The sequence below is a fragment of the Astyanax mexicanus genome, chromosome 13 (genome assembly GCF_023375975.1).
Source record: "Astyanax mexicanus isolate ESR-SI-001 chromosome 13, AstMex3_surface, whole genome shotgun sequence".
Taxonomy (NCBI): Eukaryota; Metazoa; Chordata; class Actinopteri; order Characiformes; family Acestrorhamphidae; genus Astyanax; species Astyanax mexicanus.
In genome coordinates, this window is record NC_064420.1 from 51558884 (window position 1) to 51585736 (window position 26853).

The 26853-nt window shown below is 39.4% G+C and overlaps 1 protein-coding gene and 1 long non-coding RNA gene across 10 annotated transcripts in view; one reads left to right on the forward strand and one right to left on the reverse strand.

Moving 5' to 3' along the window:
* Positions 1-15191: 15191 nt before the first annotated feature.
* On the reverse strand, positions 15192-16103 carry LOC125780554 (uncharacterized). 5 transcript variants are annotated; one of them, XR_007423786.1, is made up of 4 exons: positions 16024-16103; positions 15861-15936; positions 15519-15632; positions 15192-15429 (listed from the first exon to the last, which is right to left on the reverse strand). It is a non-coding gene; the product is annotated as an uncharacterized LOC125780554 (long non-coding RNA). The 5 variants fall into 5 exon arrangements; XR_007423782.1 differs by having other exon boundaries at positions 15192-15467; XR_007423783.1 differs by having other exon boundaries at positions 15192-15467; positions 15861-15974; positions 16011-16100.
* Positions 15801-26853, forward strand: part of LOC103040195 (leucine-rich repeat-containing G-protein coupled receptor 6) — a 79784-nt gene continuing 68731 nt past the window's right edge. The window contains exons 1-4 of one of the 5 annotated variants that reach the window (XM_049462874.1): positions 15801-16609; positions 19188-20025; positions 20146-20215; positions 20401-20486. Coding sequence is in view for 1 of the 5 variants with exons in the window: in XM_049462873.1 (XP_049318830.1) it covers positions 24023-24177 (155 nt within the window). In the remaining 4 variants the exon portion in view is untranslated. Of the gene's footprint in view, positions 16610-18685; positions 20026-20145; positions 20216-20400; positions 20487-23799; positions 24178-26853 lie in introns of those variants that run through there. The other 4 variants (XM_049462875.1, XM_049462876.1, XM_049462877.1 and 1 more) reach the window with 4 other exon arrangements.

Sequence of the window (26853 nt, forward strand, 5' to 3'; positions counted from 1 at the left end):
AACTTTACTAAAAACATACCCTTATAACTCTGTACTTCAGTGGAGAGGCTTTACTGCTCCTTAATACCTGACTGATAGAATTCATACATAAGGAGCACCGGATTATAAGGAGCTCTGATGATGATTTTTGGTAAAAATTTTAAGATTTAAGATTTTAAGTGCATCTTATAGTGCGAAAAATACGGTAACGCAACTTTCTGGATAGAAATAAATGTTGTGACGCTGCAGAAGATTGTGGAAACGATGCCACAGCAAATTATTATTTATATTAAACGCTAATATACGTAACTTATAGTATCAACATCTAATATGTTTTCTTTGCTCTGTTGTGAATAAAATATGTGTTTATGAGATTTACAGATAATTAATTTACATTTTACACAGCAAAAGTATAATAATAATCAGAATTATTAAATATGAATGAGGCTTAAACTGTAAAGACATTAAGAAAATTTATATTTTTATTCTAACAGTTAGTCTGTATTGTGTGTTTGTGTGTGTGTGTGTGTTAGCATTTAATATAAAACATGTACGTGATAACTCCTCACTCCACACTCTACAATAAATCAAATGCTCACACTGTGCACATTCAGATCTCAGACCTCACCTGTGTAATCAGGTGTGTGGGTGTGATATACTGTAATATAGTTATCTAATCAGGTGGGACAGGTGTGTAATCAGGTGTGAATAGTGGGACAGTAGTTTCAGGAGATTTTTACACCAGTATCTGTATTTTAGGTTTGTTGGTTTGATTCGTTTGGTTCGAGTGTGGAAGCTGTTTTGTTCCACTGCAGGGTTTGAAGCTATCTGCTCCTGGTGCCATGTGTGCGGTCAAGGGATCGGTTCATTTTGTAACGCAATGCACGTTCTCTTCTCTGTCCATCAGTTTGTACAGCTCTGTAAAGAAATAAGAGAGCACTTAAAAATGATGAGTTTCTTTGATTTTACCAAATTGAAAACCTCTGGAATATAATCAAGAGGAAGATGGATGATCACAAACCATCAAACCACCAAACTGAACTGCTTGAATTTTTGCACCAGGAGTAAAGCAGCATAAAGTTATCCAAAAGCAGTGTGTAAGACTGGTGGAGGAGAACATGATGCCAAGATGCATGAAAAAACAACTGTGATTAAAAACCAACCAGGATTATTCCACCAAATATTGATTATTTCTGAACTCTTAAAACTTTATGAATATGAACTTGTTTTCTTTGCATTATTTGAGGTCTGAAAGTTCTGCATCTTTTTTGTTATTTCAGTCATTTCTCATTTTCTGTAAATAAATGCTCTAAATGAGAATATTTTTATTTGTAATTTGGGAGAAATGTTGTCTGTAGTTTATAGAATAAAACAACAATGTTCATTTTACTCAAACATAAACCTATAAATAGCAAAATCAGAGAAACTGATTCAGAAACTGAAGCAATCTCTTCATTTTATTACAGAGCTGTATATTAAGAATGCTCACTGTAATAGTACTGGAGGGTATTTGAGGGTACTTTAATAATAAACTCAGCTTAGTGTCACATAATGCACTTTATACAATTATATTCTGAATTAAATTCTTAATTCTTAAAGAGGAGCTGCTCAGAAAGGATGAACTGGTTCCCAGAAGAGCTGTGGTGATTTATGTCTCCCCTGCTGTACCAATTAAACTGTCCTGTAAAGTGTGAGGGGGCGGTAAATATCAGCAGTAAGGTAACAATACTGTCAGCAGCTGGAAGTCAAGGACATTCAGCTCTAAATCCATTCACAACATCCACACACTCATACTGATCCTGCAGAGTTAATCTGGACATATATATATATATATACAGTACGTGGCAAAGTTTGGACACACCTTCTCTTATTCAGTGTGTTTTCTTTATTTTCGTGACTATTAACATGGTAGATTCTCACTGAAGCATCAGAACTATGAATGAACACATGTGGAGTTTTATGTTCTTAATAAAACTGTAAACATGTTTTATATTCTTGTTTCTTCAAAATAAAAGCCCCCCTTTGCTCTGATTACTGCTTTACACACTCTTGGCATCATTCTCTCAATGAGCTTCATTAAGAGGTGGCCACCTGAAATGAAAAGTTTTCCAACAGTCTTGAAGGAAGGAAGGAGTTCCCAGAGGTGTTTATTAGCACTTGTTGCTCCTTTGTCTTCTTCACTCTGTGCTCCAGCTCACCCCAAACCATCTGGATTGGGTTCAGGTCCGGTGACTGTGGAGGTTCAGCTCATTTTTTATTAAGTACATAAAACTCCACATGTGTTCATTCATAGTTTTGATGCTTCAGTGAGAATCTACAATGTAAATAGTCATGAAAATAAAGAAAACACACTGAAAAAGAGAAGATGAGTCCAAACCCTCCTGTTCTGTTCTGGGTCAAATTGACCCATTTAAAAGTTTGAAGATCTAGGAAAAATAGTTAAAAGTAGTTTTTTTCAGTATAAAACTTTTTCTGCTTTCCTTAGTTAATTAGTGTAATCAGCCAATAATATGAAAACGATTCATCTAACACATTTGCAAAAACTAAAACTAATACAAAAAATTGCAAGGTTACGTTTTAATGTTGTGTAAAACTATTGTGTTTTATACAGTATAATGTTTTTTTCAAAAGTAATGAAGTAGTGAAACATTAAAAACGTTTTTTTTTTTATGAAAAACGAGTGAAATATCCTAATTGGTCCATTACCTGTTTGAGGTGAGGAACACCACTGCACTAAATACTGATAGAATAATTAGTAATGGAGTTAGAAATGAAATATTCACACTGATTCTTAGCATTTTATTGGTTTTAGATCATCTTTAAGATAATAAAACATGCAGAACACAGGATTAAACAAACCAAAATCTGTTTTCTACTTAAGATTCTAACTAAGCTAGGCAAAGCTAAGCTAAGTAAACAAAACTGTAATTCTAAAAAAAGCACTGTATGTTAGCCTACACAGATTTCTATCCTGAAAACTGTTTATTTGGTTGAGTAAAGCACTAACATTTATTTACAGTAACCTTAGATTTCCAAATTTCTCCAGCACTAAGGCTGGAGCATTAGCATTAGCCACTAATGCTGCAGACAGTGCTACCCTGAGGAACCCTGAGTGTTTTGGTAAGCCAGGACGATATTAGCTACAGGTTTGTCCCACATAGCTTATTTTAACATGGTAAACTCACCACTGAACAGTGAAAGAGCTAGCGCTTAGCGCTGTGGTTAGCGGCTAATGCTAATTCTGCTTCAGTCTCTGTGCTGGAGAACTAAACTGAAACTCCTGTATAACTCTGTACTTCAGTGGAGTGTCTTTACTGCTCCTTAATACCTGACTGATAGAATTCATACATAAGCAGCACCAGATTATAATATAAGGAGCACTAGTGATTTTTTGGGGGGAAAATTTAAGGATTTTAAGTGCAGCTTATAGTGCAGAAAATACAGTAAATGTGAAACTTAGAAGAATCTAAAGTATAAAACATATTCTGGTTCGTTTAACACTTTTTGTTTACTAAATAATTCAGCTTTAATATTTAAAAAAAACATAAAAAGGAAGAAATACATTGAAGGAGAATGGGCTTATTTGGAACAGAAATCGTTTCAATTATCGATCCGTTGGAAATTCAGATTTAGTCAAGTCAAGTAGTTTTATTGTGAATACTGCATATCTACAGGACATACAGAGAATTGAAATGACATTACTCTCCCTCCCAATAATTACAGCAAGCACAGAAAATAAGATTATAAATATAAAAGAATTTAGTAGCATCTTTTAAACCTTAATACATAAATTAATTCAGACATTATCTCTCGACTCTGAACTGGAATGAACAGATGAGACGGTGATGATGGTGATGATGGTGATGGTGAGACTGTAAAGCAGTTTTCCCTGCTCTGCAAATCATCTTTATTGCTGATAATTCCCGGGAATGCTGGCGGTGGATCAGCAGCTCTGAGGGAGGAGGTGGTGGTGATGATGATCTCACGGGGGGTTGGCGTGGTGTTTCAGTGGGTCGCTCGGTTGGAGAGCAGGTGGACGTCTGTCTGATTTGTAAAGCTGAGACTGATAACGCCGCCATCTGCAACACGGCAGCTTTTATTAACCTCCTCTACAGCGCTAACACGCTAACCCCGCTAACCCCGCTATCACACCTGAGAGACGCCGTGTTTACTGAGTAAACACCTCACCCAGCGTCCAATCACTGAGCTCCTCTCGTCCCGTGGGATCCTGCCCACCTTCACCTGCCCCAGCTCTCACTACACAACACTCACAATACTCACAATACTCTTTATAAAACTGCTCATTTACACACTTTACACACAACAAACTGCACATTTACACACTTTACACACAACAAACTACACATTTACACACTTTACACACAACAAACTGCACATTTACACACTTTACACACAACGAACTGCACATTTACACACTTTACACACAACAAACTGCACATTTACACACTTTACACACAACAAACTGCACATTTACACACTTTACACACAACAAACTGCACATTTACACACTTTACACACAACAAACTACACATTTACACACTTTACACACAACAAACTGCACATTTACACACTTTACACACAACGAACTGCACATTTACACACTTTACACACAACGAACTGCACATTTACACACTTTACACACAACGAACTGCACATTTACACACTTTACACACAACAAACTGCACATTTACACACTTTACACACAACAAACTGCACATTTACACACTTTACACACAACAAACTGCACATTTACACACTTTACACACAACAAACTGCACATTTACACACTTTACACACAACAAACTGCACATTTACACACAACAAACTGCACATTTACACACTTTACACACAACAAACTGCACATTTACACACTTTACACACAACAAACTACACATTTACACACTTTACACACAACAAACTGCACATTTACACACTTTACACACAACAAACTGCACATTTACACACTTTACACACAACAAACTGCACATTTACACACTTTACACACAACAAACTACACATTTACACACTTTACACACAACAAACTGCACATTTACACACTTTACACACAACAAACTGCACATTTACACACTTTACACACAACAAACAGCACTTTTCTAAACTTTATACGTATAAAATAATTCATTTACAGACTTTACAGCACTAAAACCATACACGGTTGGTACGGTCATGAAAAACCTAGATAAGTTTTGGAAACATAAAAATACCCAGAAAGTTTTGGAAAAGTCATGGAAATTTGGTCTACAAATCGTTGTATTTCAGTTTATCGATGGAGAAAATCTATTTTGAGCTACAAATCCATCAAATACATCAATCAGCTCAGAGTTAATTCAGTAATTTAGCCCCAACTACACAATGGAGCTCTCAGGATCTGACTCACATTTTATTATCATTAAAGATTGGGTGTCAACATTTCATCTAATTGATTTTAGACCTACTATAATAAATTTTAATCATAGTTTTAGCTGATTTTTGGTTTTATTGTTTATTTCTGTATTGATTAAAAATCTTATGGTCATGAAAACGTGCCTTAAAGGCCTGGAAAAGTCTGTAAAATCAAAGAAACTCATTATTTTAAGTGTGTTCTTATTTTTTCCCAGAGCTGTAGGTCACAAATCCACCTTAAACTACTGGAATATTGATTATCCTAACGCTCGCTCAGATAAACCCAAAACAAGAGTGAGGATCAGTGGGAAACCCCCGGCCAGGGGAGGATCCGTCCGTTACCTAACAGAGCACGGCACCTGCTCCCAGCAATTACAGGGAATGGGAGGGATTGTTTGTGAGTGTGTGTGTGTGTGTATAGTGTGTGTGTGTGTGTGTGTGTGTGTGTATAGTGTGTGTGTGTGTGATTCTTCATAATTTCAGAAGCTGATTCTTATCACGTATACATATTTAATATCATACCCTGTGGTGGCATTAAGATTGTACAGAACAGCTTTAACTTCAATAAGATTGACTTGTGTAAATTGGGTCATTGTCCTGCTGCATGATCCACCTCCTCTTCAGATTCAGTTCATGTACAGATATCCTGATAATTTCCTTTAAAATTATCTGATATAATTCACAATTCATTGTTCCTCCAATGAAGGCAAGCCCAAACTATACTACCACCACCATGTTTCACAGATGGGATAAGATTCTTATGCTGGAATGCAGTGTTTTCCATTTACACATTTACACACTTTACACACAACAAACTACACATTTACACACTTTACACACAACAAACTGCACATTTACACACAACAAACTACACATTTACACGCTTTACACACAACAAACTACACATTTACACATTTACACACAACAAACTGCACATTTACACACTTTACACACAACAAACTGCACATTTACACACTTTACACACAACAAACTACACATTTACACACTTTACACACAACAAACTGCACATTTACACACTTTTAATCTGAAACGTTTAATATTATTATCTTATTTGTTTGACTTAATTCTCTTTATCTACTTTTAGGACTTGTTTTAGATCATATTTGTGCAGAAATATTATCCCCACCAGGTAACCAACAAGATTAGAACATGATTTATGGTGATTCAGACTTTATTCAGGTGCTGGTAGTTTAGTCGCTCAATCAGTAAACTGCAGTGTGAAACCGAAACTAAACGTACTAAATACCGAACAGAATAAAATGTAACGGTGTGAAAATGCTCTAAATTAAACCCTGATTTTTGAATTTCAACGTAAAATGGAACGCAGATTCCCAAACGTTTAAATCAGTCAGTTCATCAAATCATCAATTTAGATTTAGCTAAATCTGGCTGACTTCTCAGCCACCCCTGGTTCAGCAGCTAAAAACCTTGGAGTTATCATAGATTCAGATCTAGCATTCGATAAACACATATCTAATGTTACTAGAACAGCTTTTCTACACCTCCGTAACATCGCCAAGCTAAGAAATGCCCTATCACTGCATGACGCAGAAAAATTAGTACATGCCTTTATTACCTCAAGGCTAGATTATTGTAATGTGCTACTGTCTGGATGTTCCGGCAGTAACTTAAATAAACTTCAGCTAGTTCAGAATGCTGCAGCCAGGGTCCTTACTAAAACTAGAAAATTTGACCATATTAGTCCAGTACTATCAGCACTGCACTGGCTTCCAGTCAAATTCCGCATAGACTATAAAATTCTCCTGTTAACGTATAAAGCCCTACACGGACTCGCTCCTGAGTATTTACAAGACTCATCTCCTGTTATGAACCACCGCGATTACTTAGATCTCAGGGTGCTGGTTTCTTAGTAGTTCCTAAAATTCAGAGGAGCTCTGCAGGAGGAAGAGCTTTCTCTTATAAAGCGCCTCAACTCTGGAATAATCTCCCCGAATATGTTCGGGACTCAGACACAGTCTCAATCTTTAAGTCTAGACTGAAAACTTACTTGTTTAGTTTAGCTTTTGGTAATTAATGTTTTTCCCTTTAGATAAGGCTGCAGATTCAGGGGTTCATGGACAGAGGGAATTGTGGGTAAACTGAGATGCTGGTGCTGTTGTTCTCCCACTGCACACGGTCACTCAGGTTTGTGGACGGTGGAGTGGGTGGATGCCAGTGTTTCAGGGTGCCTCCATGTCTATGTTACCTTCTGGCTCTCTGCCTTTAGTTAGGCTGTTTTATTCAGTTCTGCCGGAGTCATTAGCCACACTCTGATAATGTTTTATATTCTCTGTTTTGCATAAATCCAGTAAAAACTAATACCATCTCTCTGCTTTCCTCCGAGTTACTGACTGCCCACCTGTCTGACCCCGATACCGATGTTGGACCCTCAGGCTCTCGCGTCTCCTGTCCAGCCAGACTGATGGAAGTTTCTGAAGTCAGCTCTTCTCCACCACCACCACAGATCAGCTGCTCATCATCCATCTTACTCTCCACTACAGATTACATCCAAGCCATTAGTGGCGCTATTATAGTCCTGAATACATAAAACCTATATGGATGTATAAAAGACTTTTTAAATTTTAATTTAAAAGCTGTTTGATCAGTGGTAGGATGGTCCCCCCTTTAATGTGAGTCTTGGTCCTCCCAAGGTTTCTTCCTCCTCCTGCAGCTCTGAGGGAGTTTTTCCTTGCCTCCGCGCTCACTGGGGGTTCTGTATTCTGTATTTTCTATGTTTAATGTTTTGCCTGATTCTTTGTCCTGTAATCATGTTTCTGTAAAGCTGCTTTGTAACAACACCTGTTGTAAAAAGCGCTATACAAATAAATTTGATTTGATTTGATTTGAGATTTGTTTAGTAAACTCAATATTATTTGATTTCAACCGTTTTTTTTTTTTGCTTCATGAATATTAAAGATGTTTTTCAGCACTGCTGATCACCATTGGTGCACCTGCTGTTCAGTTCCCAGGTAACTGTTTTGGGGCGGTGAGTGTTACTCAGCGACTATATGCAAATTTATTCTTTATAAAACTAACATCCAAACAATCCACCATTCTGCTCTTTCACACACACACACACACACACACACACACCTTTCCCTGAGTCATTAGTAGTCCAGGTGTGAGGGTCTACAGTTTATTAGGAATCCCCAACCGAACAGAAAATCATCAAACGCAAATCAGGAAAACACTGCAGCAGGGGGATTCCCCAACACACACTCACACACACACACACTATACACACTCACACACATACACTTCTCACACCCACACACACTATACACACACACAAATATACATACACCCAGAACACACACAGACTAACCAACCTCCCAACACATAAACACCAATACACACTTGCTTTTCTTTAGATAGATAGATAGATAGATAGATAGATAGATAGATAGATAGATAGATAGATACTTTCTTTATTGATCCCGAAGGAAATTTAGCAGCCAGTAGCAGTTACACAACACAGAAGAAAAAAAACAATAGGTGTAGTACAATACGAGAGCACAGCGAGGGATATATACATAAATATATAAATACAAAAACTACAGAGTGTGGAATTAATCAGTGGTAGATATGAGGTAGTGCAGTAAAAGAATAAATTACGTATAGGAGATACGAGGTATCAGTGCAGATTTAAAGCAGCAGTCTGTATTATTTAGTTTCTAATCTGAAAGCAGAAGCATTTCTGAGTGGAGAAGAATATGGATAAAATATAGTGTTTAATGGTATCAGTGTGCTGAACCACCATCACTGCTAATCCTAATAATATATTCATTCTATGAACTGGGGAGTCGGGTTGTTTTTCGCGTGAGTTCTTCTTCTTCTGTCCACGTCACCCGTCTTTACGTACTTACGTAAACACACGTACAGCCTCTAAAAGAGGATCCGGTGTTCTGTCGAATTGTCCCACCCCTCGATGCATGCTTCCCAAAGGTACTGCGCATGTGCTGACCTACACTATTTAATCATTTCTCGTGATTTTTTTTTTTTAATTATTTATAATTAATCTGTTTTTTTGGGCGGGGTTATGTGCATTAAACAACCTGGACGCACTGTCATTGCACAAAAGTGGAATGGAAATGGAAATGGAAACTAAAAATTACAATTATTATTATAAATAAATACAAAAGCAGTTTGTAATGAGCTTTATTTGCCATGACTTTGCCATGATACAATGATTTATGCAATCCAAATCAAATAACATACATCTACTGGAATTTCACTGGGTACATGCCTTAAAATAGTGCTTCTTTTGTATTTTTACACTTAAATATACATTAGGGCAGCACGGTTTGACAAGGTAGGACAATTCAACAGAACACCGGCTCAGTTTTACTGAACGCGAGCGGCTGGTGGAGCAATGGAGACTTCAGAAGAGGAAACTCAGAGCTCAGTGGCTCCTCCATTCACTCATAGTGAAACCAAAGAAACAAAGGAGTGAAGATTCTGAGTGAATGCTCTTTCTCTCTCACTCTCTCTCTCTCTCTCTCGCTCTGACTGAACATAACCTGGATTCGGATTCCTCCGCTCTGAAAGGAGACCGCATCACACCCGCCCAGTTTAAAATGATCCTTCCTCCGCATGCTCGGTGCAATTACCCATTCTCACCAGAGAGGGAGCTAAATGCCCCAAATCACAACACTTACAGACATCAGCTTTAACTACTTCATACATTTCTCTCTCTGGGTGTGTACAGTAGGTAGCGATCTCTCACCTCACTGTGTAATATTATATCCCACAGTGTTCAGATTTACTCCACCCTTACATCTAAAAAAAAAAAAAAAAAAAACTTTATAATATAATATAGTATGGGATTAAGTACATTTACATATATAAGGGGGTGCTTTTCCTGGCGGGGGTGCAGAATTCACCACAACACCAGCTTTACACGCGAGGGCATGTAAATTAAAATATACTGCAATAAAAACGACTTCTGGATAATGTCTTGTTCTGATAACAGACTGGAAGGGTTTGGGTTATTAACTGCTTCCAAAAATCTCTATAAAATGTAGATTTACATTATTTTAATAAATAATATTTCTCTAAGTAGGAAAAATGACACTTTTTTAAAGTGGAGAAAAAAATATAAGTATACAACAGAATTGACATGCCAATACATAATAATAATAATAATAATAATAATAAATAATAATAATAATAATAATAATAATAATAATAATAATAATAATAATAATAATAATAATATCATCAAATCTGTTGTTATATTATTTTAAATATTAGGTGATAACTAATCCGTTTTTTTTGTCATATTTGTATATAATTCAGACATTGAATCATTTTGAGGAACATGTTTAGGACCCTTTTTGGATTGTACTAATAAACAGAAGAACAGGAAAAAAAATATTTAGTTTTTGTGATTAACTGTAGTTAACTAGTTTTTCTAAGCCACTATCTCCCCCCCAATGTTAAACTCACTCAAATGCCTTTGCCACTAGCACTTTAATTTGTATATTTTAATATATAAAATGTAAAGTTTTGTATAGTGGACTAACTGGACATGAAGCTTAAATGGAAAAAATAAAGAGGAAAATGTTTTTTTGTATTTACATGCTCTGTGATTAAATGTGGCTTATTTAAATTAATTAATAACGAATATAAAAATGATTTAGACATTTGACAATATATTAAAAACGAATGTTCTTTATTGTTATTATAGTAAATACAGTGATTTATTTTAGCAGGGTAAATTAGGGTACTGTCGCTTTAAGAGCCGCAGCGTTAGGGGGCGCTGTTGCCGTGGCGACCGCAGTCTGTGAATCACTAACTGAGCGGAGGTACGTAGTTCTGAGGGTTGTGTTAAAAACGCGCGTTTTTACCGCATAAAACAGCGCAGAACGGGCGCTAATCAGTGCTGAACACCGGAGACAGGGCTGTGAGTGTGAAAATATGAAGCGGTTTAAGAGTGAACTTACTAAAATTACTTTTAATCCAGTTTTAACTGAGACACGTGCTGCTCTCTGAGTGCACTCCCCCATGTTCACCCCTGAGCTTTATGTTCACTCCAGAGCTTTATTTATGTTCACTCTTTAGCTTTATATCCACTCCTGAGCTTTGTGTTACACTCCTTAGCTTTTTATTCACTCTAAAGCTTTATTTATGTTCACTCCAGAGCTTTTTTTTTATTTTTACTTCTTAGCTTAATTTATTTTCACTCCATAGCTTTATATTCACCCCTTAATTGATGTTCACTCCTTAGCTTTATGTTCACCCCTTACTTTATGTTCACTCTTCAGCTTTATGTTAACTCAAGAGCTTAATTTATATTCAGGACAGAGCTTTATTTATGTTCACTCTTCAGCTTTTTGTTCACCCCTTGGCTTAATGTACACACACTCCTTAGTTTTATTTATGTTGACCCCTTAGCTTTATGTTCACCCCTTAGCTTTATATTCACTCCTTAGCTTAATTAATGTTCTTTAGCTTTATGTTTACCCCAGAGCTGTGTTTATGTTCACCCCTAAGCTTTATGTTCACCCCTTAGCTTTATTTGTGTTCACTCCTTAGCTTTATTTGTGTTCACTCCTTAGCTTTATGTTCACTTCACAGCTTAATATTCACTCCTGAACGTTATGTTTACCCCTTAGCTTTATATTCACTCCTGAACGTTATGTTTAACCCTTAGCTTTATGTTCACTCCAGAGCTTTATGTTTACCCCAGAACTTAATTTATGTTCACTCCTTAGCTTTAGATTCACTCCTTAGCTTTAGATTCACTCCTGAGCTGTATGTATGTTCACTCCTTAGCTTTATGTTCACTCCTGAGCTGTATGTATGTTCACTCCTTAGCTTTATGTTCACTCCTGAGCTGTATGTATGTTCACTCCTTAGCTTTATGTTCACTCCTGAGCTGTATGTATGTTCACTCCTTAGCTTTATATTCACTCCTGAGCTGTCTTTATGGTTTCACCAGAGCTTTAACTTTAGCTCTATGTTTACTCCATAGCTCAATGTTCACCCTGAGTTTTCTCTCTGGAGTGATCGCACAGCTGAAGAGTGAACAGACACACAGCTGGATATAACCTCAGTAATATTAGATAATAGTGATCTGGTCTGTGGTGTTTATTTGTATGTTTGAGAGCAGACGGGTGGATGTTTGGGTGGATGTGTTAAATGTAGCTGTTCAACCACAGATGCAGCTCCTCCTCTCTGTAAGGCAGTGGATATAATTAGCTAGCTAAGCTAACAAGCTTCACACAGCACTGAGAAATATTTAATCTATCGGAGAAATGAACTCTTGGAGGAGGAGATATTAGAATATGGTGGATATAAGTATGTAGTTCTCCCAGTACAGTTATTTATCTGTCTCAGTGTCAGGAATTCAACTAAAATAGAAATGTGGGAGTTGGAGCAGAAGAATTTTTTTTTATTATTATTTCCCAGAAATTTAGCAATATAATACCAACTATCAATTAATAGTATCATATTGATAATATATATTTTTAAAAAATTAATTACATGGTGATATTTTATTTCCAGTACTTTTGGAGCTGCATTTAAATAAACAAACAAAGTGTGTGTGTGTTCTGATGTGGGAATCGGCTTCAGCGCAGCAATAAAACTCACAAAACAAACAATCCCTGTTTTTCTCCAGCAGCAGATGAAGAACATGATCCTGTAAATCACCTGTTCTCCCACAGATAAGATACACACACACTAAAACACACACATTCACATATACAGCTCTGGGAAAAAATGAGTGCACTTAAAAATGCTGAGTATATAATCAAGAGGAAGATGGATGATCACAAACCATCAAACCACCAAACTGAACTGCTTGAATTTTTACACCAGGAGTAAAGCAGCATAAAGTTATCCAAAAGCAGTGTGTAAGACTGGTGGAGGAGGAGAACATGATGCCAAGATGCATGAAAAAAAACTGTGAATAAAAACGATCAGGGTTATTCCACCAAATATTGATTATTTCTGAACTCTTAAAACTTTATGAATATGAACTTGTTTTCTTTGCATTATTTGAGGTCTGAAAGTTCTGCATCTTTTTTTTTATTTCAGACATTTCTCATTTTCTGTAAATAAATGCTCTAAATGAGAATATTTTTATTTGTAATTTGGGAGAAATGTTGTCTGTAGTTTATAGAATAAAACAACAATGTTCATTTTACTCAAACATAAACCTATAAATAGCAAAATCAGAGAAACTGATTCAGAAACTGAATTGATCTTTTAAAAAATATATATATATGTATATGTGTGTATATATATGTGTGTGTGTGTGTATATATATATATATATGTGTGTGTGTGTATGTATGTATGTATGAATGTGTACGTGTATGTGTGGTTAGATGGTCTGGAGCTGAACTGTGTAAAGAAACTCAGCCGATCGTTTAGCTTAGCATCGTGCGCTAGTGGTGGGTTCCCTCAGTGTGCTAAAGCTGTTAGTGGTTAGCTTGTAAGCTTTATCTTAAGGCTGTTAGCATTTCATTTGTTAGCCTATTAGATAATGTGTTTCGGTCTGTTGGGTGCTGTTAGCGATTAGCCTGTATGCTAATGTTATTGGTCTGTGGTGTTAGCGATTAGCCTGATGTTAACGCTCTCAGTAACTCTATGGAACTGAAGTTCTCTGATTAGCATGTTTTAATGGTCAGACTGAGGGTTTAATATTTCCTGTGTTGATTAATTGTGTTTACAGTGTTCACTTAATCTATAAACAAACTGAACTCTGTATTTTAATCATTTTTCAGTTTAGAAATAATCCAGAATTTGATGCTATTAAAGTGTAATGTAAACACAGGACTTGTGCAGTTTACGCAAATCCCTGTAAACTGCGGGTTTACTGAGGACTGTATGTTTTTAAAGGGGTCATTAGTACTGAATTAACATCTCCAAATAAAATATACTATTGTGAAAATAGTGAAATACAGATTATATATGAAAATAATATTATTTAATATATATTTATTTATTTGTAATTCATTATTATTATTATTATTATTGAGTACCAGCTGTAGCAGAAAGAGCACTAGTTTATATATATTTTTATAAAGCATTATCTTCTATGGAAGTTATAGTTATAGGAGTGTAGTTTCACTCAGGGACAGAAGGTGGCAGCAGAAGACTAATATTTAAGGATAAACCTGAAAAAAAATAATTTATGTGGCCAGTTGTAGTTATTATTTTATTATATTATTTTAGATATATTATTTTTAATTCTTAATTATTTTTTTTTTGTTTTAATGGTATTGTTTTTATTTATATAATTTATTATAAACCCTTATTTTGACTATTCTGATCATATGTTCTTTTAAATTATCATATCAAGTTTTACAAAGTATTTATTAATTTTTTATTCTTTATCTCTAAGTAATTAAGTCTTGATTTGAATAATTTATATAAGTTAAGCTTAATGTTGTTTAAAAATATATATTTTTTTATTTTCTCCTTCAATCCCTGTGTATTGAAAATATGGGTCACTCTTATTGTGAGTCCAAATAAAAAATATTTGTCAATTAATTAAGTAATTGACTGATTAATTGGCCACCTATAGTACCTTATCTAATATGGAGTATTTAGTGTATCTGTATTGTGTTTCAGTTTTAACTGTTATGTTTGGATATCTAAGAAAACCTTTTAGATTATATTTGCTGGATGTTTAATTAGATGTTTAATAGAAATTGAAGTTTCTGTTTTGTTAAATCAGGACTGTGCTCAGTCTCTGCCTGCAGGGATCTGCTGTTCCTCATGTTTCCACAGGGCGGCGCTGCAGAGCGACAGGTTTATAATCAGAGCAGCAGACTGAGGCCTGCAGGTCCTGAGCTCAGCCTGGAGTTTATAAAAATTACTGATTCAGATTTTATATAGAATTATTAAATAATTGTGGATAAGTGATGATGGTGTCGAGTGCAGAGAGAATTCTCACGCTCAGGACTGATTTAAAGGGTTTTATGTTTCCTGTGCAGAACCACCTGAAGATTTACCTGAAGATTTACCTGAGGAAAACGCCTGAGGATCCCACCTGAAGATTTACCTGAGGAAAACGCCTGAGGATCCCACCTGAAGATTTACCTGAGGAAAACGCCTGAGGATCCCACCTGAAGATCTCACCTGAAGATTTACCTGAGGAAAACGCCTGAGAATCCCACCTGAAGATTTACCTGAGGAAAACGCCTGAGGATCCCACCTGAAGATTTACCTGAGGAAAACGCCTGAGAATCCCACCTGAAGATTTACCTGAGGAAAACGCCTGAGGATCCCACCTGAAGATTTACCTGAGGAAAACGCCTGAGGATCCCACCTGAAGATTTACCTGAGGAAAACGCCTGAGGATCCCACCTGAAGATTTACCTGAGGAAAACGCCTGAGGATCCCACCTGAAGATTTACCTGAGGAAAACGCCTGAGGATCCCACCTGAAGATTTACCTGAGGAAAACGCCTGAGGATCCCACCTGAAGATTTACCTGAGGAAAACGCCTGAGAATCCCACCTGAAGATTTACCTGAGGAAAACGCCTGAGAATCCCACCTGAAGATTTACCTGTGGAAAACGCCTGAGGATCCCACCTGAAGATCCCACCTGAAGATTTACCTGAGGAAAACCTGAAGATCCCACCTGAAGATTTACCTGAGGAAAACGCCTGAGAATCCCACCTGAAGATTTACCTGAGGAAAACCTGAAGATCCCAAACAAGGAAAAACACCTGAGGATAAACCTGAAGATCCAGCTAAGGATACACCTGAGGATCTGCCTTGAGATACCTCTGAAGATACCTAAAATCCCACCTGAGTATCCCACCCTGAGCATAAACCTGAAGATTCACCTAAAGATACACCTAATGAGAAAAGGAAAACACCTGATGATCCAACCTGGAAATCTAAGGATACACCTGAGGATCCCAAACAAGGAAAACACATGAGGAAACAGCTAAGGACACCTGAGGATAAGCTGAGAATACATATATCTAAGAAAACACTCGAGGATCCCACCTGAAGATCCCACCGAAAGAAAACACCTGAGGATAAACCTGAAGGTTCACCTGAGTTTACACCTAAGGAAAACAATTATGGATAAACCTGAAGATCCAGCTGAGGATACACACCTGAGGATAACCTGAGGAGACACCTGAACCAGGTGAAAAAAACACTGTCCTTCAGAACCTGTAGGTGAAGGGAGCACCTGAGCAGAGCTTCAGGTTCTGGTAAGATCCAGGTACCGCTAATCCCGGTTATTAGCATCACGACTAACCTGCTCCAAACCTTCAGAGTACGACTGCTGAACCTGTATAAGTGTTGCAGATTCTCAAACACTTTCGCGCACACATACTCTCACACTCTTACATACTCTCTTGCACTCTTACATACTCTCACACAAACGCTACTACACTCTCACACACTCTTACATACTCTCTTGCACTCTTACATACTCTCACACAAACGCTACTACACTCTCACACACTCTTACATACTCTCTTGCACTCTTACATACTCTCACACAAACGCTACTACACTCTCACACACTCTCTTACATACTCTCACACAGTCTCACACTCTTACATACTCTCACACTGTTTTACATATTCTCACACAGTCTCTTACATACTCTCTTGCACTCTTACATACTCTCACACTCTAGTACACTCTTGCACTCTCAATACTCTCACACAAACGCTACTACACTCTCACCTGCTCAAACACTTTCATACTCTCACGTACTCTCTTACATACTCTCACACTCTTACATACTCTCACACAGTCTCTTACATACTCTCACACTCTAGTACACTCTTGCACTCTCAATACTCTCACACAAACGCTACTACACTCTCACCGGCTCAAACACTTTCATACTCTCACGTACTCTCTTACATACTCTCACACTCTTACATACTCTCACACAGTCTCTTACATACTCTCACACTCTAGTACACTCTTGCACTCTTACATACTCTTACAAACGCTACTACACTTCCACACGCTCAAACACTTTCATACTCTCACACATTCTCTTACATACACTCACACTGTTGAATACACTCACATACACACTTAGACTGTCATACACTTGCATATACTCTCACTGTCATACACTCTCACTCTCTCACTCTCATACTCTCACTTTCATACTCTCTCACTCTCTCACACTCTCATACTCTCACTTTCATACTCTCTCTCTCTCTCTCTCACACTCATACTCTCACTTTCATACACTCTCTCTCTCACTCTCATACTCTCACTTTCATACACTCTCTCTCACACTTTCATACTCTCACTTTCATACACTCTCTCACTCTCTCATACTCTCACTTTCATACTCTCTCACTCTCTCACACTCTCATACTCTCACTTTCATACTCTCTCACTCTCTCACACTCTCACTTTCATACACTTGCATATACTCTCACTTTCATACACTCTCACTCTCTCACACTCTCATACTCTCACTTTCATACTCTCTCTCTCTCTCTCACACTCTCATACTCTCACTTTCATACACTCTCTCTCTCACACTCTCATACTCTCACTTTCATACACTCTCTCTCACACTTTCATACTCTCACTTTCATACACTCTCTCACTCTCTCATACTCTCACTTTCATACTCTCTCACACTCTCATACTCTCACTTTCATACTCTCTCACTCTCTCACACTCTCACTTTCATACACTTGCATATACTCTCACTTTCATACACTCTCACTCTCTCACACTCTCATACTCTCACTTTCATACTCTCTCACTCTCTCACACTCTCACTTTCATACACTTGCATATACTCTCACTTTCATACACTCTCACTCTCTCACACTCTCATACTCTCACTTTCATACACTCTCTCTCACACTCTCATACTCTCACACTCTCTCTCACACTTTCATACTCTCACTTTCATACACTCTCTCACTCTCTCATACTCTCACTTTCATACTCTCTCACTCTCTCACACTCTCATACTCTCTCACACTCTCACTTTCATACACTCTCATACTCTCACTTTCATACACTCTCACACTCTCACACTCTCACTTTCATACACTCTCACTCTCTCATACTCTCACTTTCATACACTCTCTCTCTCACTCTCTCATACTCTCACTTTCATACACTCTCTCTCTCTCACACTCTCACTTTCATACACTCTCACTCTCTCGCACTCTCATACTCTCACTTTCATACACTCTCACTCTCTCATACTCTCACTTTCATACGCTCTCACACTCTCATATACTCTCACTTTCATACACTCTCACTCACACTCTCATATACTCTCACTTTCATACTCTCACTTTCGAACACACTCACACTTGTGCACTCTCAAATACACTCTTACAGTATCACACACTCTCACTCTCTTATAAACTCACTCAAATTCCAGTCAAGCAATCATACCATACAATCTCACACACTTTCTCACACTCTTACACAGACTCACACACTTTCTCACACTCTTACACAGACTCACACACACACTTACACAGACTCACACACTTTCTCACACTCTTACACAGACTCACACACACTCTCACACTTAGTTTGAGATCTTCTCTCAGCAGTTCTGCTCGACTGAACTGAAATGGAGACAGTAGAATATTATCAGACTGTGAACATTCCAGCCCTCTATCAGATACCATCACACACTCACACACACACACACATCAGTCATCACACACTCTTTATCTTTTTTCTGCTTTTGTATCACAGAGCTTTAAACATCTTTACGGTGCACCATGATTTAAAGCTAATGTAGCTACTAAACATTACTGACTTATATCTCACCAGAGCAGCGATGGAGAGACCAGACATGGAGAAGACCACTAACGATGGGGAACAGCGGCGTTGAATAAGACCAGAGTTGGAGAAGACCACCAGCGATTGGGAAGACCGGCGTTGAAGAAGACCGGATTTAAAGACCACCAGCATTGAATAAGGCCGGCATTGGGTAAGACCAGCGTTGGGGAAGACCACCAGAGATGGGGAAGACTGGCGTTGGGGAAGACCACTGGCGTTGGGGAAGACTGGCGTTGGGGAAGACCACCAGAGATGGGGAAAACTGGCATTGGGGAAGACCACCAGAGATGGGGAAGACTGGCATTGGGGAAGAACACCAGCGTTGGGGAAGAACACCAGCGTTGGGGAAGACCACCAGAGATGGGGACGACCGGTGTTGGGGAAGACCACCAGAGATGGGGAAGACTGGCATTGGGGAAGACCACCAGAGTTGGGGAAGACCACCAGAGTTGGGGAAGACTGGCGTTGGGGAAGACCACCAGAGTTGGGGAAGACTGGCGTTGGGGAAGACCACCAGAGATGGGGAAAACTGGCATTGGGGAAGACCACCAGAGATGGGGAAGACCACCAGAGATGGGGAAGACTGGCATTGGGGAAGACCACCAACGTTGGGGAAGACCACCAGCGTTTGGGAAGACCACCAGAGATGGGGACGACTGGCGTTGGGGAAGACCACCAGAGATGGGGAAGACTGGCATTGGGGAAGACCACCAGCATTGGGGAAGACCACCAGAGTTGGGGAAGACTGGCATCGGAGAAGACCACCAATGTTGAGGAAGACAGGCAATGGAGAAAACCAGCGTTGAAGAGCGGCAGTGGAGAAGATCAGGTTTGTGACGGTAACTTTCTTGGAAATTAACTTGTCTTTAAAAGTATATTTTAAAGACAATACTTTCATTTTTTTTTAAATTGCCACTTTATGTTCAATTCCTTGCCTGTTTTCTTGCAGTTGGATCGGCGTTGGAGAAGATCAGTGATTTTGGAGAAGATCATTGATGGAGAAAATCAGCATTGTGTCGGTAACTTTCTAGAGAATACCATTAAAATTAGCCTTTGCTTTCTGGAATTCTGTTTATTTCTAAACAAAAAACAAAAAGTTATTAACTGTATTAGACAGTGATATGTCAGAATTAGAATTGCTGTTTACAATTACAGAAAAAAAAATATAAAAAAAAATCAATTATATTTCTTTTTCACATTGTAGGATAAACTAACAGCCAAACACATGAAGATACAGAAGCTCCTCCTCCTGCTGCTGCTGTTGATACACTAGAACAGATCGTGTTAAAGGTAAGATCACCTGTTTCTTTATTTTCACTCCTTCCTCCTGCCTGGTTTAAACAGCAGCAGAACTTCTGAATATATCTACACTGATGGGCGTGGTGTTCTCGAAATGAGGTGTGTTCAGGTACATTTCTGGAGTTTTATCTTGTTTATCTTGGTAACAGAAAACACAGGAGCTCCACTGACTGAATACAACCTAGACAGACGCCAACAGTCAGACGTTCATCGCTATCTCTGTAACACAGGCGTGGCGTGCCGAGCCGAGCGTACACCCCCACTTATTACACACACATGAACACACAGCAGCACAAACCCAACTTTTACATCAACAATAAACAGAATAGTAAATAAAATAACATTGCTGTTCCCGTAAACTTTGGTGGATTGCTATTGTAACGGTGCAGCTACCTGGACGTGTCCAACAAACTCTTCTCAGCAGAGGAAACTGAGCTGCTGGTTGACGCTGTGAAGGAGCTCCAGCAGCTCAGTTTCCTCTGCTGAGAAGAGTTTGTTGGACACGTCCAGGTAGCTGCACCGTTAAAATAGCAATCCACCAAAGTCAGAGCTCACCTGAATGATGAGAAAGAGACACTCTGATTGGTTTATTTCACGTTACGCCCAAAGTTAACCACACCCATGATTAATTAAGAGAATTAGTGCATGACTTTTGCTTTGCGTTTTGAGACACACAAGATGTACTTTTCCCGTCATTATGACCGCAACGACACACACACAGCCCTAAATCAATCTGCCTGATCAATATCAGTAAGTGTCTTGTCTTTCCTGGGAATCACTTATCGTAGAGGTTCGGCAGTTGGACAATAGTCATCCCAAATATGGGATTCTCCCGATTTGTGAGCCTCTATCACTAGTGATGCTCCAAAACCAGGAGGGTTAAGAAGACCAGCACACACCTCCTCCGATACATGTGAAGTCAGACTCTGCCGCTTTTTGAACCTTTTTAGCCGATTAGCATCACAGCAGTGCTAACGCTCGGAGGAAAGCGCCTATAGCGACTCGGTTCTGATACATCAGCTCACAGACGCAGCCTTGTGCTGATCCACATCACCCTAGGAGTGATGAGGGGAAAGAGAGAGCGCCATCTACTGTACTGTACCCACCCAGAGAGAGCAAGACCAACTGTGCTCTCTCGGGGCTCCAGCAGCTGATGGCAAGCTGCATCTCCTGATCATAGTGGCTTAATCCCGGCTTAATGCTTTACCTGTATCTGGAGGTGCTTGATGCTTTGATGAGGAAGATGGGCGTATTAATGGTGTAATAACCCGACCCTGACCCTCTAAGACTCGGGGGTGGTTGGACACACTTCTCCAGTTACACCTCCTCCAACCACCCCCCCCACCTCCTCCACCTGCTCCACCCGTTATCTCCAGCACCTTTTCATAGGACTTCCTGCTCCACAGATCTTGAATAGCCTGTGGTCAATTCAGACAGGTGAGACCCCGGTAGCTTCTCTTTTGTGTATTTAAAAATGCCGATGCTTGAAGAGAGAGAGAGCTGGTGTGTGTGTGTGTGTGTGTGTGTGTGTGTGTGTGTGTGTGTGTGTGTGTGTGTGTGTGTGTGTGTGTGTGTGTGTGTGTGTGTGTGTGGGTGTGTGTGTGTGTGAGGCCTTTGATCCTGAGAGAGAAGGGTAGGAGCGAGTCTTCCTGAAGTTCCTGTAGCTGCACCGCCGCCGCTGCTGCAGGTAACCCAACCCCGGCTTCCGCAGCAGATGGCCGAAGGTGGGTTTGTTTGCAGAGCTGTGTTTGGTGACATCAGCTCCAACTTTCAGCTTCTTTTCTCTGCCGCTGCTTCATTGTTCACAAATCCCTTCTTTTCAGCAGCGCAGATTTTCTCTCCTCCTGCGAGTCTCGCCTTTTTCTTTCGGCGGAGCGACTGAAAGAGAAAAGCACAAAACCCCGGCCTACTTCCACTCCACGGCTCCAGGTACATTAGCAGAAGCTTTGTGTAGAGGAGAGAAAGCGGTATTAACCTGTCCTCGGGCGTAGCTACTCAAAAAAACACGAGCAGTTATATAATAATAAGGCTAAACACTTACTCTGGTTCTATTACTATAACCCTAAACACTTACCCCTGTTCTGGAAATATAACGTTTAAAACAAATCCCGATTCTATAACTATAACCCTAAACACTTAACCCGGTTCTGGAAGTATAACGCTTAAAACAAACTCTCCATAACTATAACTGTACACCTTAGACTAGTTCTATAACTATAGCGGTGAACACTAAGCCCAGTTCTATAAATATAGTGGTGAACGCTTAGCCCGGTTCTATAACTATAGTGCTTACCATGGTTCTCTAAGTGATGCCACTACAACCCTAAACACTTACCCCGATTCTGGAAATATAACACTTAAAACTAACCCTGGCTCCATAGCTATAACACTACACCTCAGACTAGTTCTATAACTATAAATATAAGAACTAACTCCTGTTCTAGAACTACAGCTCTGGAAAAAAAATAAGAGCATTTGAAAATGATACCAAATTAAAAACCTCTGGAATATAATAAAGATGAAGATGGATGATCACAAGCCATCAAACCACCAAACTGAACTGCTTGAATTTTTGCACCAGGAGTAAAGCAGCATAAAGTTATCCAAAAGCAGTGTGTAAGACTGGTGGAGGAGAACATGATGCCAAGATGCATGAAAAATTATAAAACTTTATGAATATGAACTTGTTTTCTTTGCATTATTTGAGGTCTGAAAGTTCTGCATCTTTTTTGTTATTTCAGTAGTGAGTTGTGAGTCACTATTGAACAGAAGTGAGTTGTTGTTTATCAGTATACAGATATGAATTGTCGTAAACTGTAGTGTACAGTAGTGCTGTATTGAGCTACGCTGTATAGTAGTGAGTTGTAGTGTTTATCAGTGTATAGTAGAGAACTGCGACAAGCTTTAGTGTTTAGTAACATACAGTAGTGAACTCTAGTGAGCTGCTATATTAAGCTGTGTACAGTAATGAGCTGTAGTGTACAGTAGTGAGCTTTAGTGGATGTTACTGAATTATAGTTTATTAGTGATTTAACACAGTGAACTGTCGTGTGTGTGTGTGAATAGTAGTGTACACGAGTGAGTAGTAGTGAGCTGCAGTGTGTCTTCTGAGTAGTGGTGTGTTTAGTCCCTTCCTTTGCCTGTTTGCTGTGTTGTGGGAGAGGGAGAGAGCAGGGGGAGTGTCCAGGGCCCGCCCACTGCCCAAGCTCCAGCCAATCAGGGAAAGTACGCACACTTCCACTACAATAGGTGAATGTCTCTTTGAGTGAGATGGAGTGAGAGAGTAAGAGAGAAAGAGAGAGAGAGAGAGAGTAACCTGTGCTTCTCTCTGAGGGACACACTCACCCCCGAGAGTCTGACAGAATAACTGAGGAGAGATTTACGCACACACGCACACACTCACACTCTCACACTTGCGCACACACACACACACACTCGCGCACGCACACATTCACTCACTCAGACAGACACAGTCACTCACTGACTCGCTCCCCGGTGCGTGCGCGTGTGCTGGGCAGTGCGTGGTCATGCTGCTGCGTGTGCTGGTGCTGGTGGCGTTAGTGGTGCGAGGCGTGCGAGGCATGTGCTCGTGTGTGGAGGACGGGCTGCTGCTGATGGTGGACTGCTCAGAACTCGGACTATCAGCGGTACCGGCCGACCTCAGCCCATTCACCTCCTACCTGTGAGTACACCCCTCAATCACTCTCTCAGCAAGTGTGTGTGTGTGTAGCACGTGCTTGTGCTGGTTATGGTTTTTAGCTCAGTAAAGTTCTGATGTGGTGACGAGTGTCTGTGAGCAGTACCTACAGTTACTCACCTTTACCTGGCCTTTAGGTCACATGACTCCTGAGAATAGAATAAAGACAATGGAATTGTTTAAAAAGTAGTAGCACTGGTCTTAAAACTGTGATTGGTTTCAATGGTTGTACTGCTGCAACTGATGGAGGAGTTTACCTACCTGTACCTGCCCTTGTTGTCACATGACCTCTGAGAATAGAAATAAGACAATAAAACTGTTTCAGTGAATTTGATGGTGTGACTGTTTTTAATTCTTTTACTGGTTTTAATGGTGTGACTGGTTCTTACGCTGCAGCTTACAAGGAGAATAAGACGATAAAGCAATTGTTTGATGTTCTGATCTATAAGGACCAGAGTTGTAGTTTCAGTGTACATTAGTGTATAGTAGTGCACTTTAGTGTACAGTAATGTACAGTAGTAATTTGTAATGTTTAGCAGTGTTTAGTTGTGTGCTGTAGTGTCTATTAATGCACAGTAGAGTTGTAGTGTATAGCAATGTGCAGTAGTAAAATCCAACGTTTAGTAGTGTACAGTGGTAAGTTGTAATGTTTAGTACTGTACGGTAGTGTTGTAGTGTTTATCAATGTACAGTAGAGTTCTAGTGTACAGCAGTGTGCAGTAGTGAGTATTTAGTAGGTTACAGGACTAAGCTGTAGTGTTTAGTAATGTACAGTAGTAGATTATGTTTACTTGTGTACAGTATTGAGCTGTAGTGTTTAGTACTGCACAGTAAGTAGAATTCTAATGCATAGCAGTGAGCAGTGGTAAGATGTAGTATTTAGTAGTGTACAGTAGTGAGCTATAGTGTTTAGTGGTTAACAAGACTGAGCTGTATTGTTTAGTAATGTACAGTAGTAAGTTCTAATGCCTTGTTGTGTACATTATTGAACTGTAGTGTCTAGTAATGTAGAGTAGTGAGCTGTAGTGTTTAGTAATGTACAGTAGTGAGGTGTAGTGTCTAGTAATGTAGAGTAGTGAGCTGTAGTGTTTAGTAATGTACAGTAGTGAGCTGTAGTGTTTAGTAATGTACAGTAGTGAGGTGAAATGTTTATTAGTTTACTCTAGTGTGCCGTACTGTGCATTACCGAGCTGTAGTGTTTAGTAATTTACAGTAATGAACTGTTGTTTAGTAGTGTACAGTAGTGAGGTGTGAAGTTTAGTAGTTTACTCTAGTGAGCTTTAGTGTAGATGACTGAGCTGTAATGTATAGTAGTATACAGTAGTGAGTTGCAGTGTTTATCATTGCACCGGGCCCGGACCTGCTGGCAGAACTTACAGAGTAGTGTACCCATTTAAACCACAACTTTTGTTCACATTGACAATAGATTATAGATAATAGATGACAGTAGATAATAGGGCTGCTTTAATGATTTTACCTATTTTAATTATATACACGACGTGGTTCCTTGTGAAACTAAGATGTCACACTTGTGATATGAACCAAAAAAACATGAACGTGTTACTGATTTGATTATGTGGTTTGTTATTGATGATTATTTTGATGATAGAAGAGAAATGTAGGAATGTAGGACTGGAGGATCACGGCGAGTAAGAGCTCCCTGATCACTATGTTCCACGGTGTCCCGTCACCGTCCTGAGCGCGTGTGTTGGGACAGGGGGCGTGGGGGTTGGGTTGTGGGGATGGGGTGAGTAGTAGTGCTCTGTACAGTATTGAGTTTCTCGGTGTCAGCTGGACGTATGTGGGGTCAGAGCCATGCGAAGCGCTAAGCCGCGCCAGATGGCCGCTGGTTGTGGACGCTGACGCAGGAGGACTCAAGTGTTCCTCATAAAAAACTCGTAAAAACTCATTCAGCACGTGAAGCGATAACCCAGCACCCGGCCGGGGGGGGGGGGGGGGGGGTGCGCTGGGACAGGACAGTGAACAGGGTGACCGTCCTGTAGCACCACTGTTTAAAATTGAGTTTGATTTTCAGAGTGAAAGAATAAGAATAAAAGTAGATGTAAGATGAGATTGAGATGGTTGGATTTGGAGGTTCTACAGGTTTTGTATGGATGTTGCTACAGCTGGGCCTGTAGATCCTGTAGCTTGAAGCTGCAGAGTCCCAGCTGCTCCATAAATGCTGGATTGGTGATAAATCTGGAGAGCGGGCAGGACGAGGAAGTGCTGCAATCTTGTGGAGACTGTGTTCCTGGGAAACCCTTGCTGTGTGTGGGTGAATATTATCCCGCTGAAAAATGCTGCTGCTATCAGCTGGAAGTTCTGCAGGAGAGGCAGCAACACATGTATCTGCAGGATGTTCTGCACAGATCACTGAGATCACTGTTAGTGTTTCTCCTATCACTACTAGGGGTGACCAACTGTCACTGTATGAGATGCTCCTCAGATCATCAATCAGTTAATCAGACCTGCAGTTTACAGTGTGAACTCTTCAGTCCAGGTCAAAGGCAGGGTTGAAGCATCACCATGAGACTCCATACTTAAACCTGACCATCATCTGAGAACCTGTATTTGTTGCTGAAGACGTTACGATTCCTGCAAACAGGGCCAACAGATCATCAGATCATCAATCAATCAATTAATCAATTACACCAGCAGTTT